General features: G+C 34.7%; 1 protein-coding gene and 1 non-coding gene across 2 annotated transcripts in view; both read left to right on the forward strand.

Moving 5' to 3' along the window:
* The first annotated feature begins 3,215 nt into the window (after positions 1–3,215).
* On the forward strand, positions 3,216–3,289 carry Trnat-agu (transfer RNA threonine (anticodon AGU)). The gene has a single exon. It is a non-coding gene; the product is annotated as a tRNA-Thr (tRNA).
* A 927-nt stretch (positions 3,290–4,216) lies between these two features.
* The window catches only part of LOC140052598 (cAMP-dependent protein kinase catalytic subunit beta), a 50,938-nt gene continuing 36,418 nt past the window's right edge, over positions 4,217–18,736 (forward strand). The window contains exons 1-2 of the mRNA XM_072098237.1: positions 4,217–4,375; positions 4,733–4,841. Coding sequence (XP_071954338.1) covers positions 4,358–4,375; positions 4,733–4,841 — 127 coding nt within the window. The 5' untranslated portion in view covers positions 4,217–4,357. The remainder of the gene's footprint in view (positions 4,376–4,732; positions 4,842–18,736) is intronic.

Here is an 18,736-nt window from a genome sequence, read left to right on the forward strand (position 1 = left end):
TGTTAGTTGAAAGACTGGTTCATAACCATTAAACTAAATTCGCATACACATGCTTGTAGTGAAATTAGCCTAAATCACACACAGCATTAAGACATACACAAATATATATGTATTCCCGGAGAAATCTTATGTAGAAGAATATTACAGTAGGTGGAGGTACGGTATGCACTCTCTAATCTAGGATAATAAGAAATATTTCTTACAAAAAACGCCGCTCAAATTTTTGACTAAAAAATTGTAATCATTGTTCTTTCTTCAGATATAATGCTTTATCATATCAATTATTTTGGTTTAACAATCAGTAGTAAACATTTTGTGTAAATATAGTCTGGCCTACTGTACAGAACAAATAATCATAAACTAAACTACAGTATTGTAGGCTACATATTTCAGGGTAGGAGCATGGATCTATCTAATATTTATAGGTCCATGGTAGGAGCATCAATTACTCCCTAATTTGACGCGGCTCACATAGGCCTACTACCTAGCAAGGGATAACGATGCAACATTAAAAGTTAATAGCATACATTGCCTGTTGATATTTTGTATCAATTTTAAAATAAAGAATTATGAAAATCTGACATGTATAATTTTTGAAATATATGGTCCAAAACATCGTCGTGTTTAGCCACTAACGAAGTAAAAAAAAAATTGCAATTGTATGAACTTTAAAAATTACGGGTTTTATATTAGTACAGTAATATATTTTATACCGTATATTAACATTGTAAAATTCAATCAAATATGATATTACATTATTTTTAATTTATTAAATAAAAAGATTGTTTTTTCAAAGAATTTCAATACAATGTTTTCCCGTGTATTTGACATGCAGTCCTCAGTACATCTTGACTCAAGTCAAGTTAACCAGGGCGAGAATCCAAAATCGTTCAACCGTGAGGCCTCATAGACTCTCTTTTCCCAGACATTTTTTGGGTCCAGCAACTTGGACCTATCAATTAGTCGAGTTTACAAAATACCGAAAATGTCAGCCGTAGATAATAAGCTTTCCGCTTGATATAGCTTCTGAATGCGTGGTCCTCTAAGGATATAGCTGGCTAAAGCCGCGGCACCATAATAAATTGTTAAACATATATATTTTAAAATTGAGAGTATTGTTTCGCAACTTTAAAATATGCTTTGTTATTTCATCATTAATAAATCCAAATACTTTTTAAATTGTCTTCAAAACAATGGACTTATGGTTAATTTTTCCCCTACGTTTTTGTGAATAATTTATTTTTTTCGATTCAAGATGAATTAATATGATGAGATATTTAAATGACCTATTTAAAAATTTTTGTTAAATTCAGGGAAACGTTTGTATTGACAGTATATTTAAATGAAATTGTTTGTACAATGGACATCATATGTGAACGTCGTAAATATAGCTTTATTTCTCTTCCTTTTTGAATGTGCCACTCTGTTGTCTCAGACACAACTTCATATGTTTAACATTTGCAAAAGTTTTCACAGAAAGCATATATACCTATTCGAGCAGATGATCCCTCAGACTTTTAAAGCCAGATAACATAAATCACTAAAATAAACAAGTTAGAAACGAAATAGTATTTATCAGTGATTTTTAATTAATATCAATCTTCTGGTAATTCATTATACAAATAGAAAACACATTTGATATTAATACTGCATCAGCCATTGAAAAAAATAGGATACCAGCCTGATGATCATGCATGTTCCAATTCGTTAACATCAACTATTGAAGCATGTTTGCGTGACTTGTCTCTCTCACTAAAAGTGTACGCCTCGTCAAGAATGGCGACGTTTCTGACGCAGGTCTAAATCTAGTCGGATTTGACTTTCGTCCAATAAGCGGACTGTTAGGGCAGCTGCTATGTGTATTCAATTCAGGTAAGAAATGCCGTGGTTTTGACGTCGTGGTGCTTTTTATGTCGTCCGGGTTTGATACCACATTCACTTGACCATGATAGTGTGAATATAAAAATCTTCCTCCAACTGAAATACGTCGATCTTTATGCACAATGTCCTCTGTTAGTCCGTGAAGTATATTTTCTGACGTAGAGTTTACACCATCCAAACTTGTGGATCGAATCAAGTTGTTTCTATTAATATTCCGGCCTATGAAAACCATTTTAGCATGTTCCACAGCCTGAAGTTTGTGCTTTAATTCCTTCTCAATGGCTTCTAATTTCTTCCCAAGCTGAATCTGCTCCTGGTTATTTGCCACATGTACATGTTTAGCCGATATAGGACCCTGGTTTAAAACTGGTCTTCGATACGAGGAATGATGCATTTCCATGCCTTTCCTAAATAAAAATACGGTACATAGCCTACACATAGACCAGCATTGTTTATACTTTATAAATTATCAGTTTTGTATATTATCACTGTTTACTTTGTATAGACTGTGAGCTTCTTCATGAATCGTTTAACGATATCACGGGGCATCATCCGATAACATTATTATTAATTGAGATAAGTTCAAAACATTGTAAATATCTCAATAATTAACCACGTACTATTGATAAACACTGGAACTTCAACTTGCGACACATCGCGGCGGGTGCTGTATATACTGGAGAGTGATGGTGTAATGGTAATATCGGACTAGCATGTGTGATAGGCATTTCGAGGTTATCTGTACCATACTAATTGCATCCTTAGGCAAGATGCTTTACTCTCATTGTCTCGTCCTTCGGATGGAATGTAAAGCCGTTGGTCCCGTGTACTTAACAGTGCACGTTAAAGAACTTGTTTGGTACACTATTTGAAAAGAGTAGGGGATCGTCTCCCGGTGTGCTGATCTGGTAGGCGCTGCACTGCTGGCTGCCGTGGGTCCGTGGAGGGCCTAATCCGAATTTCCTCAGTTTCCAGTTAAGCTTGAGGACAAATATGAATACCTTTACCTTTACCTTTACCTTTATTAATGTTCTTTTTCATGAACTTTATTTATTTAGGCCTACCTACTCCTTATACATAGAACCCGCGTTTATTTGAACCATTGACTGCGACAGGCCCTATAAAATATCCCATCTTTTAATTTAATTGTTGCATTATCTATATATTTACACATTATGAAATAATTATTATAATAATTAATTATTAGCTTATATAAATTGGCTCATTGAAACAAAGGCGTATTTTTAATGCAATTTCGGCGCGTCATAACTAACATTTTATATACTGCCCTCAGTTTTATTTAAGATGTAAAATAAAACCCCTTTCGTGTATCCGGCGCTGTGGCTTAGTTGGTTAAAGCGCCTGTCTAGTAAACAGGAGATCCCCGGTTCAAATCCGGGCAGTGCCTCTTTTTTTTTAAATTTTTTTTAAAGTGAATTTTTTTCCTGGTGTAATAATTATCATTTCCAATTTTTTGTATGGTATATTTTTTAAAAATAATATTTAAATTAAGGATCCAATATCCCATTCATCCATGACTGCATCATGTATCCACTGCTGAGGAATAGGAGGGGTGGTGAGTGTATGAGAAAACAACGCGCCCGAATTTCAGAAAAAAACTAACAAAAGTTCAATACTGATCTAGTTAGCTAAGGTTTTCTTTTCAAGACAAATCTGCGCCGTTTTGTTTGCACGTCATATGCACTGTATACGTACAAACATATGAAGTCTATTTGATAATGATAATAGTCACTTCCTGTGTGCATTCGCGCACGAAAGCTTGGTTCCCACTAGAACGTAACGCAAGGACGTAAACGCAACGCAAGCGTTTTAACCAATGACAAGCGAAGTTATAGACAGTTAGCAATCACAAGCGAATAAGCCATCGCTTGTAATTGGTCAATTCACTTGCATTGCGTTACGTCCTTGTGTTGCGTCGCTAGTGGGAACCACGCTTTATGTCCAAGACGTACGCACCTCATGCCACACTGATACAAACAAAAAATGACAAGAAGTTCAAATTAGTGAGGGAACAATCTTTACATTCAAAATGTTAATATTGTAAATTCCATTAAAAGTATATACTCTGTCGGTTGATGACTTATAATTAGGCCCTACATGTAGGCTTACAATATTATTGATTAACTCGTCAATATTGCTAATTCAGTATTGTGTGAATAATTGGACTATGATACCCTCATGATGAGTACTAAATGAAAAACAGAAGATAAGTTAAATGAATGTAAATAGCGGGGATAGCCAATCGCAAAGGAAATACTAGAGGTCATGACCTATGATTGAATGAATGAGTGAGTGCTCACAGCACATTCAGTCTGTTCTTATATTGCGTACGCCTTCGTTGTAAAGACAGGATTTAAGTGTGTACAGTATAGGATTGTATTTGCTGTTCCGCACATAACAACCGATACACCACAGCCTACATATTCGTTCAATGCTTTCATATGCATATTAGGGTATGGCATCGATAGCCAAGGTTTGTACATTTTCACGCCTTTCTTCATTTTCATTTCTCTGATATTGGACGAACCACTGTTTTACAAAAAATGCGAGACTTTATTAATTTTGCATTGTTTATAATTATATACCGTACCGTCGTATAATTCGCTTTTGTCATTTCGCATCAGGTGGATTTATCGCCGGATTGTCCGATGACTTGTTCCAACCTATCTGTGAATTGCTTTTATTTGCCAATTTTACCACAAGAAAGTTTTCTTTTTTCTCTACTAAACAAGGTCCTGTCCACATATTGTCATTGGATTACTAATTTACATGAATTATAGGATAATACATACGGAATTTATTTTATGCAGTTAAATTAATTTGTTTTCAGTTTTTCGGCAAGGACTCGCACAAGTCCCATTCTAAGGACGGCGACATGTTCAAGAAAAAAGCATCTCCGTCTGGTGCAGCTTCTTTAACAACGGAATATAATAATTTTGGTGAGTAAATTAACAAAATGCTAATCAACTAACGTAATCGTTTAAAACAAATATTTTTGTAATGAGCACCATTTTTAAAAAGTTTATTTTAAAAGGACTATAAGTAAAAAATTGTCCAATATTCCATTGAGCAAGTGATTGTATAGAGGCCCGTTTCTACTGAGCAATTTGGATTTAAATTCCGTATTTTAAAAGAGTTTGTTGCCAACAGAAACAGTTCCACTAAAAAGAATCGATTTTCAATCAGGTATTTAAAAAATCGGGTTGATTCCGGACTATCGTCAAATACCGGTTTTTACGACAGGTTTTTCGTGAACCAATTCTGAAGCAATTTTTAGCTGTAATGCGATCTTTTTTTAAAACCGGTTAGGAAGAAACCCATTCTTTTTGGATTGTTCAATAGAAACTCAAAGGTAGACCTAGTCAATGCTGATTTGCGTTTGTTTTATACTCTCAATGAACCATTATAGCTTTATGATTAAACCATGATAATTTACTTTTTTTACATAATCTAGCAAGTAGCAATCACGAGAGGAAGTCGATATTTTAGAGATAACTTTAGCTGTCGTTGTTTGAACAGAAAGATTATTGATTAGTACAGGTATTACAGAACATTTAGACACACTATTCAACGATTCGTTCTGTATTCAAATTCAACTTATTACTAATTGACGTTTAATCTTAATTCCATAAGCATGGGGTCTTTGACAAAAAAATCGATATGCCTTTCAAAGAAATATATGCGTCGTGTTGGCCACTGGATATTATCCTTTAATAGTGCTTGTTTACAGCTGTTGTAGTGAAGGAAACAAACGATTTTGTCTGTAGTTATGTGATTCTTAGTATCGGAATCATTGTGAATAAAGGCCTACCCCATCATGACAAATAGGCCTAACCCTATATTTACTACTTCTCAAAGACGCCCTGCTCCGCCCATGGTTACCATAAGATCACTTGTCACACATTAGTTGCTCCAAATGGTGCACGTATAAAGAATAGCATGGTTTTTGTCAAACTCATCATGTAGGCCCTAATGGGCATATCAACATGTTATACTACCGGAGTAAAATATATAACGGATACTTTATAATGGTATTCGGCATCATTGTACAGTATAGAACTCCTCAGTTTATGCAGACACCCCTGGGACCCAAAAAGTGTTTATTTAATAGGGTGTCCCCTGAAATAAGGTTAGACGTGTTACACCACTGCACTTTGTTCGCTAAATAGAAAGCGTCACTTTGGTTACCCTGAGGGGTTGACTATTGTTTGTTAGAGCCTACTATCTGCACCTCGTTCGCTTCGCTGGAACGCGTCCCGTTAATAGGGGTTTTCATAGGCTTCCAAAAGAAAGTGTACCCTTATGACAGTCCCGTATACACTATTTCTTGTCTTGTGCTAACTCAAGATTCAAGAATTCAATATTCCATTGATTCTTGTTTGAGACGCTCAAAATAAATTATAATATATCTAAATAATAGCGGATTTAAATTACCTGTGCAGAATTACTATATTATGATATTTCCCATTGTCTATTTGAGCAATTTGTACAACGACTAGGCTCCAAATAGCGTCTATTAATACGATTTGAATGACAGAACTATAAGTAGGACTATCTTTCTTACATACTACACAGCCCGCATATTAATCGATATAATTGACTCAGGCATCGTAGTGTATTACCAAACCTCCTGAACTACTTATGGTTGGTAACAAGTCGTTGATGGACCGTTCACGCTCATCTACAATGATAATAAAATAAAGCACTGAATCGAGGCTTAGGCATAATGAACATAAATATTTACATACATGAAATTGAAACTTTATGCATAAAATACGAGTCTACGATATTTTTTACATAAGTTAGTTACAGGATGAAATATTGAGAATAAAATTGCAGAGGAAAGGACAACAGTTTTATTTGTAAAACAGGACTAGTTATTAATGTAACATTATAGTTATCATAAAAAATCCTATTTTACAATGAGACGGTTATACTATAATCTGAGACAGATTCGATTTTGCTGTATAAAATGTCCATTGAGGAAGAATAATCAATTCATTTGATCTTTTCCAATCCGTTTAGCAGTTCGGTTGTTGGTTTATTGTACATTAATGAGAAATATTATGAAAGACATGAACCTACGGTGCTATCTTTGTCGGTTTAAACAACAGCAACGTGATGTTCACTAACATATATGAGTCAGTAGAGTGTACGTGGAAGTGTACGGTATTTCGACCATTTCTCTACAAAATTGTAGCAATTGGTCACTCATATTCCTCGAACCAATCAAAACCACAATCGATGCATGCATCAAGTTGTCTCTGTTTGACCATGGAGCATAGCTCCATGGTTTGACCGTCAATTTTGATAATTTGATTTCTTTCTGTGTGACCTATCAAAATTGTCTGAATAGATCGATACCGATTGGTCATTGTATTATTTTGTTGGATATTGATTGACTTTAATCTCATCTTCTTGACCTTCTGACGCATCCAAATTGATAAGAGAAGTATCAGCTGTAAACATGTATGTAAGTTCGCTCCCACTGACGGATACCTAAAAATGTTGATGTGTTAGGCCTACTCGACTATGGGGCGCCAAAACAGCAACTGTATAATGTTTGTTAAACACCCGTAGATGCTTTACGTTACGATGCTTGGCACAATCTGTAGCCTACCCCTGGGCACTAGTAATTGATTGTCAAGGCACGCGTCACAAAGTCACATGTCTTGTTATATCTTTCCTCTCAGCGTCAGAACATGAGTCGAGCTCGGTTTATATTGTCATTCTAACAAATTAACGTAAAACTTAAAACAAAAATGATTTCGGATGAACCAAATGACGTCTTCACAAACATTAACATTAGTGTTTGTTGGTGGAATACCGAATACGTACACTACATTACCTATCTTATTTTGGGGCTACGCAACCGGTATAAGGCAGGAACCAATATCATTTTATTTTGAATATCTGTGTATTAATTACAAAACCACAATCATATCCATATTATGTTTCATACATAGGTGGCACTTTTTACAATCAATATGCCAACATGAATTATCATATCAATGTTTGATGCATTTATTATAAGGTGTTTAATGCACATAAAAGACTACTGTATCACCATCTCCGTCAATGTATTTTAATGAACATAGACTCATTTAATGCACATTATAAAGAAATGCACCATGTGTTTTATGCAAATGCATTTAGAGTTCTAGATGTCCATGTGTTTAGTGCACACACTTACAGAGACTATCCAGTCATGTGAATACACATAAGCCTAGATGTCCATGTTTTTAGTGCACACACTTACAGAGACTATCCAGTCATGTGAATACACATAAGCACTGTACACGCCAATCATGTCATGTATTATCAACTCATTAGATGTCGTCTGTTTACAATAATATTAAATTATGCTCTTGATTCGCTTGCAATTATAGTATGTCCGATGAGTTTGCTCAACACAGTACACAATCAATTGAATAAATAATTTGAAAATCATCAGATAATCTTAGACTATAATGAAGTAGGTAGACCTACATCCGTCTTTCAATAACGCCATGTAGAGATAGACCATTCTAATTTACTTTTTAATAGGCTTAAGATACTCCCAAAAATCTGCATTTTTAAAATAATGGTTACAATATTCAAGGAGCAATGTTTGATACCATATTGCCTCAGGGAGACGCTGTGTTTCCATGGCAACGAATAACCATCAATTAAACAAAAATCTTATTGAAAGATTTGGACTGAGTCAGCGGAAGCTGCCGGCACTCAAAATTATACCTTTCGTTGAAGCAGCGGAAATGACAACACACACCTATTAAATCTAAGTTAAAAATAGGACACATGTCAACTTTGACCCAGCTTTGACACTCAAAATGAGCATTTAAATAGTTCTACTGCTAGGAAACTAGTTCTCAAGTGATGAGTGATGGGAGAGAGTATACAAAAATAGCTTATTAACCTTTGGAGTGTGGGTGAACGCCCATAAAGTTAATAGACACGCAACAGTTGATTTGCAATCAACTGCCAATGTAATAGTTTCTCGATAATTTAGACAGAAGAAATATTAGCAACCAAATTACCATTATCGGTGCATTGTACGGTATCAACGATAATCAACGTTTAAGACACCTTCCCCCCAGCCCAACGTTTTCCCATTATTTGGCGTACCTAATCACATTAGATGCACCAGGTCTATGTATTATACTCAACATCCAACTAAAGATTATCCCACTGAGATGAAACTGTAACTGTAATTGCAACGCAAGTTGACCAATCACAAGCGATATTACTCAAACTGTCTTCCATTGGTCAACTCGCTTGCGTTGCGTCCTCGTAGGAACCAATCGGGACTACCCGACAGAATAAGAGCTCACTGAAACTGTACAGAAGCCACTCACAATCGGCGTTATGAAAGCTCTGATTTCGGAAATCAGAATACGGTAAGCGTTCCGGAAGCATATTATTGGCATCCGTTAGTTTTGGACGAAGATATTGAGAAAGTTAGGTTCGTGTTGGCGAGTGTATCCGATATGAACCACAGAACTCTCATACCAGCAATCGATGCATTGTATTGCCTTTAGTGCCGCATTAGTATGAGAAATGTAATTTATTATGCATTTTGAGACGAAATAGTTAGGCTATGTATGTTTCTATCGTTAGGCCTGTTTAAACTTAAATATATCTATACATACATTCAACAAGTTGGTAGTAAGCAAACACTCATTAAACTATTCTGATAATTTAATTCCTGTCTTTAAAATAATATTTTGCGTTTATGTATATATAACGCATATGTAAGATAATTGTTCTCAAATACAAACGCAGCGCTATATCAATTTAAATAATATATGAACATGTTATACTATTGTCAAGGCAAATAAACATGAGTAAATTATATAGATCAGATAGGTAAGCTATCCTCAAAATTCAATAATCAAATATAAAACATAAAGCTCATATTAAGCCTGCATTCTACTGAGAATTGCATAGGATATTAATAACAGATCATGGTCACACGGGAATAGATATTATGCCAAATGAGACGTAGTTAACAACACATAAAATGATATAATCACACCGATTTTTAAACAACTGATGCTCTCCATAGATTAGAAAATTATGCCGAGGCCCATATGGTTTCAAAGATATGACGACAGAATTAAATAACATTCTGTACAGGATGTGTTGAGTACCACCCTACCGTGTGTTGTCGTACGCACTTGTAACATAATATTTTTTAACAAATGGAAAGACCATTCTAACGTGAATTTAGGATATTGGGACACATTCGAAGTGATTGGCCAGCCTTTTACATTTATATTTTCGTAAATATTGAAACCCTTATATATTTAGTTAGTCCACTAGTAAGTTTAATCTCAAAGAAACACCGTTCGTATCCGATTGATATAATATTGAATTTCAAAACGTATAGCTACTGGCTCATTGTCATGTTATATAATTTCTTTAAAATACCGGTATTTTATTATTGAAGTGTATTCTTTCTACATTTGATCAATGTTACTTCCATTTGTTAATGAATTGCGTGCGTCATGGGCAGCAACTTTGTGGAGGCCTACATGATTGTAAACGGTATAAATTATTGAGTGTGTCAATTTCTCGGTAGATGCACAGAGATGCGAACTGCTTTAGAAAATTGCATTGTGATTCCACAGAGAAAAAGTACGGCAAATACATTTGAAAATTGTATCGACGTGAATATAAGACCTATAGTATCTGAATGCCTGTTTATTTTCGGTCCGGATAACACATTAATTGTGATTCAATCAATAGTTTTATATAAACAACAGGCAGTTTCTGGTCTTATTAACCCAACATGTAGTGGAATAATGCATATGTTTATTGTTGTTTTGTTCTGCCAAAATCATGTGTAATTAATAGGCAGTCCATATGTTTTTTTGAATCGAGGACAGTTCTTCTGTGAGCGTTGAACACCAAGTGATAAATAACACCCGTCGTATATATAGATTCATGAAAATCGGTCCTCTTTTCCCGTTTCATGTGAATTTGTAGCAAGATTAAACATTTTTTCTTTATTTTTAACTAAATGTCAAACAAACACAGATTTCCATTTTAAAAAGCATGGCATTTTCTGAATAAAAGTGTTGTAATTATAGATGAATATGAATGTACCTCTCTCTTAAGCGATGAAATCAACCGGATTCCCAGTGCTGTATCCCTACATAGGCCTACTATATTTCCGAGGTAAATAGGAATATTTGGTATTACAGCATATCATTTATAACACATGTGGTGCCTGTATCATGTAAGGTTAGGTTATGTGTTGGCTACTAATAGATACAAGTGAAAGATACAGTACCGAGAATCGACTGTGAAAATCAATACGTAATAAAATAACGTAGGGCCTGCGGCCGAGACGATTACAAAGAAAGATTAGAATGTCACCATCCGTCCCCATTATTCCGTTGGGGCTCCGAATCCTGGGTATCTTGACCATGATAGGTAATGGATCAAACATTCAGTTTCTGCCTCAGAAACGATGAGCAAGAGACACACCGAATACAGGCCCGTAAGAAAAAAAACCAATATGATTAATGCCATTTCATGTCATCTTAAAATGGGAATGACATTTATATAACATGCGAAGAGGCACAACAAGGTAGTAAATAATATGTTTGTATCTAAATACAAACTGGTTGACCTTAGGGTACTGGTGTTATATATTAAATTAGGACAAATTAATTTACATTTCGATTATGAGGTCTCATGAATCAGAAAATTATATTTTAAAAATCTACTTAGTAAAACTTCTTCTGCTGAACATTGTTATTCTAAATGTTAGATTACTGAATGACGTTGTGTGCAGACCACGTTAGAATTGGTTTAGTTTGCATTGATTTATTAGAAGTTCACTTTTATCTGTTGATTGAACCTTAACATTTATTTTCATGTTCATAGGAACTGATATGATGTACATCGCTAATGATGTGTTGCTCATAATTGATGTTGTGTCCAAAGAATCATTATGTACTTTAAAGTTCACGAACCAGTTCTTGATGCATATTTTATAGGCCTGATAATGTTCTTCCACTTAAGCAAATATCAGCCCATCAACATGGAAGTACGGGCATGCACACTTATCACCTTAAAGATCCCATTTTTCTGATTAAAGATCATATGTATCTTCTAAGTATACTATATGCCTATAACCCGCAGTCGTGTTGCATGCTGTACGGCAACCATCATCCAAGACAATGTAATGATTGATCTCTTCATTCAACTATTATGGCATGGATGGTTAGAATGTTTCGAAACTGAAACACTGTTCATTCTGATCAGAAACGTTCTTTATCAGACCTGCATTCTAATAGCCTAAATTGAAAGAAAAACCATGTTGAATTGTTAATTGTGTTCTGTTATTGAGATATAGGTCTATCAGGGTATGCCCATGCAGGTTAGTTGCATACTAATAATAGGTATATTGTATTGAATAAATTCATCTTTCAAATATATTTAGTCCAGGTTTATTGTATTCCAAACACAGAGGGGTTACCGGTTATACACAGCTGCATTATATTTTTCAACGATACCGTTTCTTACAATGCTTAATTGTCGTAACTTTATGATTCTGTAGAGTCAAAACTGCTTAAAATAGTTATTATTTACCCGATTAGATCTTTGATTTCACGGTGCCGATTTCGTTACTACATTACTATAGAATAAACAGTATTCGGGAATAACATGCTAATAGGACGTCTTGTAATAGATTTACTGGTCATTTATTACGATTCTCTTGCAATGGAAGATGATGATGGTTGTATTAATTGGGCTCGTAAATTTTTGTAGACTTCCATCCAATCTTAATTACAATCATGAATAACTAATGTGGAAAAACATTTAACGACAACAATTATTCTTTCCACCATGATTGAATCACTGGGAAAAGTAAAAATAAAAAATGCTCCTTCATTGTACAATTTACGCCACTACCCAGTCTTTTGGCCATACATTGCAAGTCAAATCAAGTGCATTATTTTGTGTTTATTTTAAATTTTATTACGCACGTTCGGTTGATTAACCCGGATGTGGTATTGTTGTTCTTATAACTAAAAGAAAATCAACCTTAGTGTAATACCCAAAGGTTATACACGAGTACCCAGTTCAATGAACAGTAATCACAAATGTTTAATTATCAATAACTTGAAATATAGTACGGTACAGTACATACAATGTCGATTCAATGTGTGTTTTCCATAAAATACTTTTGTTATTCAATCTCGTAGATTAAAATTGATAGTAAATTTTTTCTTGAATCTTGAATCATACTTATTTCAAACAAACATTCAGTAACTGAGGTCCCCAACAGTATAATTATATTATATACGTTATAACATGAAAAGGCATGAAAAGCATAAAAAATGCAAGAAATGTTATTTAATGCGAATAGGAGGTAATATATGAGAACCGATATGGTAATAAGCTCCTATGTTATTTTTTAGTCCGATATCAGTCCTCAAACATACTTATACTTACTTTTCTACTTATTTTTGCTTACCATTTCCTTAATGTAGGTTGTTGTGATAGGCCTCTAGAAATGTTAATGTATAATAACGTGCATTATTCCCGTATTGAGTTATTAAAAGTAATTTCTTCTAATTCTTCAAACGGAACAATTATGAAATACATAATTGCAATGTACACAGGATACATTACTATCACACATATTGCATTATCAGAATCGATTAGAGGAAATATGAAACATTTTGATTAAACATTGCATTCCAAATGCCTCTTCAGCCGTGGATGATATTATTAGATTCTGTAGCTCAATTGCTATTGTGTACGTTAAGTATAAATACAGGTTGATCATATACTACCGGTTCATTGGTTGATATAATACAGCTAGTAGGCCTATACTATTTAATTTTAAAAAAAATGTTTGGCAAAAAAGATATTTCATTTACACTAAAATCATCCATACTTAGTCTGAAGAATTCGGAACCCATCACCTCTCACTCTGTCGTTGACACTGACGTCCATAGGATGGATAGAACAATTAGGGAAAAAGTCTATCCTGGAGAGGAGGTCCCCTCCCATGCCAATGTGCGCAAATAGCTTGACACAATTCGCACTGGTAAATATTGTTGTTCGTACATCGGATACGAGACTGTGAGTTAAAATAATAGGATAGGAAGATATCGGTAATTATTATAATATTTTGGTTGAATACATGAGTTAACGAATCAGATATATTGTTTACGACATAATATGGTGCTTAATTGTATTATTAAGTCATTATCGTACACATTAATACGATTAAAGGAAAAAACACACAACACACATACTATCCATTGAGATTAAGTGTCGAACACATTACCATAATTATTCACATGTTGTAATACACTTATTAATATGCACACTATAACTTGCATAAAATGGATAAATATGTTCTTATTAGGTGCCCGTATTTGGTTTTACGCATCATTCAATGGCATTGGTTCGAATCTTCCCTACTCGCACCAATTCGCTGGTGATTGACTTATATTGATCGTATCTTGGGATTGCTTTGAACCATGGAGATACTCCTCCATTTTGAACCAAAGAACGGCTAGTTGTAGAGAGTTAATTTTTTTCTAAATTGTTCAGAATATATATAAATGTTTATATTCATTCTTATGGAATTTTTGTCTAAGGCTAATCCGAGGGCTCCACTACCGTGCACATCGCCAATAAACAATACTGAAAGAAAAAAAAACGATAGACGCATGGAGTTATAATGTAAATGTAAATTTTTATTAGTCATTACTAAGAGTTACGCAGTGGGACATATCGTTTATATGCGTCGCTTTTCCATCTTCTGGTCGCTTTAATTTCTTGGTCACCTTCGTTCAGGTCCCTAAGTTGCATGGCCATTTACGGGTGTGTGTTGTGTACCGGGTGTGGTCTAATTTCTATTAACGTTTGACTTAAATGTTTCCTAAGTAGTGGATCTCCGGTTTGAAATATCTCCATGTTAACTGTCCATGTTCGTCGTCAGAGTAAGTTCCTCTTCACTACCGTCTACTCTATCGATGTTATTTGCAAAACGGAACTGACATTCCCTCAGAAAATGGTGTATCCTGATGTTTTGCATGATGCATTCGAAGAAGATATTTAAGAGTGTCGACGAACGTAGATAGTGTTGGGTAAGCTGACAACAACATCATTTCTCTGAACCAGTACTATGTAGGGCCTATGTTGCTGACGTTGGCATAATTACTTGATGTTGTGAATCCGCTTCTGTCTCATGTTATATTTGTTCATTGTTGGCCATAGTGCATCATGCAGAAGGTTTTCTTTCATCTTTAGCATTTAGCTTTACAATGGTACCAAGAACAAAGTAATAGCAAAGGATCTCTGTGTTTGGCAGTCAACGTGTATACATCTTTCTCAAACGTTTCCCTTTAAGAAAAATGGCAGTCATTTTGAAGTATATTTACCATCTTGAATTTTTAAAAGTTAAACAATTTATTTGTTTTATCTCCAGTGATAGTTTCTTCCAAAATAAATGATTGTGGTTTAACAAAATCGGATGCTTTAATACTGATATTTGGGTAAAATTGAGAGAAAACATTTTAGTTATATGCAAATTTGCAATTATCTTTATCTCCCCTTTCTCTCCATTTTTTATATGTTGTTCAGATGGGTCTTAGGAAGTACCTACAACAAAAATAAATTTTAATTTTGTCTAGGTCAAACCGTAGTTTGACCGGACTAACACACGTGGACTATTTAAAGGACGATAACATTTTGTTGGCGTATGTTACATGCGCGTGCTCTGTGCGCGGAACCACCGATTGTTTGATCATTCACTCGGTATTTGGTTTCGCGTTCAAGTTCAATGCGAACGTACGTCTGGGGGAAGCTCCGAAAAAAAGGCACACTTTGAGTGAGAAGGAAAATGCAATGCTTATTATTATATAGCTCTATCTATATTTATTGACAGCAAATTGTTGATGAAATTAAATATATCAATGTAATTAAGTGGTATTGATACAGTTGAGTACGTATCGGCTGGTGATCTATAAAAAATAATCGCGGTAAAGGGAGAGGGGGAGGGGGATGTGTTCGAACCATAAACCCCCCTGCTATTGCTTCCCCGTCGGGGAGTGTTGACCTTATTTGTCCAAATATGATCATTTCTTTTCTGGTAAAAAATAAAACCATATTAAGTGTACTATTATATATTTTAAGTAACTGCGGCATTCCATTTTTGACGTAGGCCTACGTCGGAGGGCTATACACTTTATGCATGCTGACTGACAGCCCCAACCACCAATGACTGTTTATTTCGCGCGTACGCATCCCGCCCACCTCCCCAACTCGGGGAATTCGGTCTCCCCGTCGGGCAAATTCTGGCGCCATCACTGGTCAAGAGACGAGTCGACTGGGTCGCTGTTATAGAAATGAAACTGGTTTTTTGTAATACTTTCAGGAGGCCCTTGGCCCCTTTTACTCCATATTTGGGATCCGCTCCTGTTGTTAAATTCGGTGTGAACCGGGATATCATTTTGTTTGCACTCACATTCCCTCCTAGCCACTCTTGTTTGTATTGAAGTAAAACAAACGACTTGAGTAAATTTGCGTATTGCTCCATTAATCAACGAGCCTAATATCATTCGAACGAAACAAGCTTTGCTGTATATTAGACAATTATATCAATCAAACGTGTAGTATTGTTTCAACATGGAGGTAATCCATGGTTTCAATTTCACATTTATATTAATGAAGAATATTATTAAGTCAATATAGTGTGTAGAATTTAAAATGCACACGCTTTGTGTTGAGATGTCGTCTGCGAAGATAAAAAGGGTAGAAGTAAAATGTCATTGTTAGTTAATTTATCTTGCTTTAGCGTAATTCTATTATGGAACGTGTCGATTAAAGTACGACATTTCAATCTCCAATAATAGCCTCATCTCTCTAGACTTATGTCAGTTATCGAAGAAAAAATGTCTTGTACTGCCAGATTACACAATTGAGAAGGCCAGGCGTTTCCGCCTTATTCTAAATATAGGTAAACGTAAGCTACCGGCAAGAGAACAGATAAGGACCCGGTTGTCCTTCGAATAAAAAACAAATTACATCGTAAATTGGCTAAACAAGGTACGTATACCTATTGTAAAGTAGCCTTCTTAATGACATTTTAAATGCGTCTTATTAAGGCCTTAAAATTAAAATAATTTGCATTATATCTTTTCATATTGGCAAACCTTATATTCAAAGTAAATACCTATAACTACTGCATTTACAAGCATTTATTATGACGAATTTTTATTTAGAGAATACAAATCTATAGGGCCTCTGTGTGTCTCTTATAAACGGGGTCAATGGAGCACGCTCTCTCTTCATCCCTCAGTTATATATATACCTTACTTACTCAGAAGGGATAAGAAACTCGGTTGATGGAGGCTATGAACAAAAAAAGCAACAAACAGATTTCCTCAGTCTCACTAATCAGTTCTAGTCTAGTAAAAGTCTGGTTGAACCTAGAACAAAAGTTATAACATAATATATGTAGTCACAACCACCATATGACGTCATATGGGAATTATGCTAATTGAACCATATTTACCAAAACAAAAACAAATTCTGTTGCCATTTGTTCTGGTTCACCCCATTTTTTACTTATCTTTACTGGACTCCCTCTTTCGAGTCCACATACAAACAAAATTTACTTTACATTACACTACTAACTGTATAATAATGTTATACAAGTTTGAATATTGAATGTTGGGGCATTTCTTTCTTATTTCAATTTACACATAAATAGTTTGCCTCGTAGAAAACGAATGTTGCTAAAATGCCAGGGTTTGTTACAATATACAAAATGTATAAATGTACTACGGGGATTTCAATCCATAAATTATCTTAGCTTCGTTAGTAACATCAAAGTCTGATTTTTACGTATACGAATGTTTATCTCCGACTTGTACGTCTGTGGGCAAAAAAAAAAAAAACAAACAAAAAACCCTAAAAAAAAAAAATTGAAATGTCTGTATTGAAATAGACAAACGAATAGACCAGCTTCTGAGGAAAATTCGACATATTTTGCCATTATTGCTGTACGATACATTTGAAGTGAGTACCATTTCGTAAATGTTTTGGCTTAAGTCTAGTTAGGATGATTTTTCTATTAAAAATCATGAAGGTGATTCAATAAAGTGTAAAACTGCAGACAAACTATTAGTAACAACATACTTTTACAGCAAAGATCTTATTGCTTTACACAGTATAATGCATCTATAGGGGGCGCCCTATAGATAAGACAGATTTTGTGGAAAACGAGTATCCTGAAATTGCACAAATAAATAGATTGAGTATGCTTGGATAAATTCTAAATAAAAATGAATACATCTATGAATTAAATTTAAATACCGTATCTTTTCGAATAACCGCCCCGGGCGTGCATTGTTCAGGGGGTTTGGGTGAAGAGTTTTATTCGAGGGAGGCGTTTATTTTTATGGGTTTAATTAGAAGAAGTGAATATAAATACATTAAGGATTTTAACAAAACACTTGGTACTGATTGTAGATGTCAATAAATAAATTCTACTACAAATACAAATTTGTTATGTATATATGCATGGGGCGTTTAGGTGTTTATCCGAGAATAAATAAACTCCCCTTGACGTTTATTCTATTTGGGGGAGAGGTGGGGGGGGGGGGGATTGTATTCAAACCGGGGCGTTTAGTCGAATAAATACGTCGAAACTCAACCGAAAGTTTAAAATAAATCTAAAACAACGATTAATTTATAGGCCTACAATACAGATAAAGTATGTTGAATTTATTAATCACAACAAGAAATATTTCTTACAAACAACGCCGTTCGTTTTATTTATTGTTCTTTCGTCATT

The sequence above is a fragment of the Antedon mediterranea genome, chromosome 6 (assembly GCF_964355755.1).
Source record: "Antedon mediterranea chromosome 6, ecAntMedi1.1, whole genome shotgun sequence".
Taxonomy (NCBI): Eukaryota; Metazoa; Echinodermata; class Crinoidea; order Comatulida; family Antedonidae; genus Antedon; species Antedon mediterranea.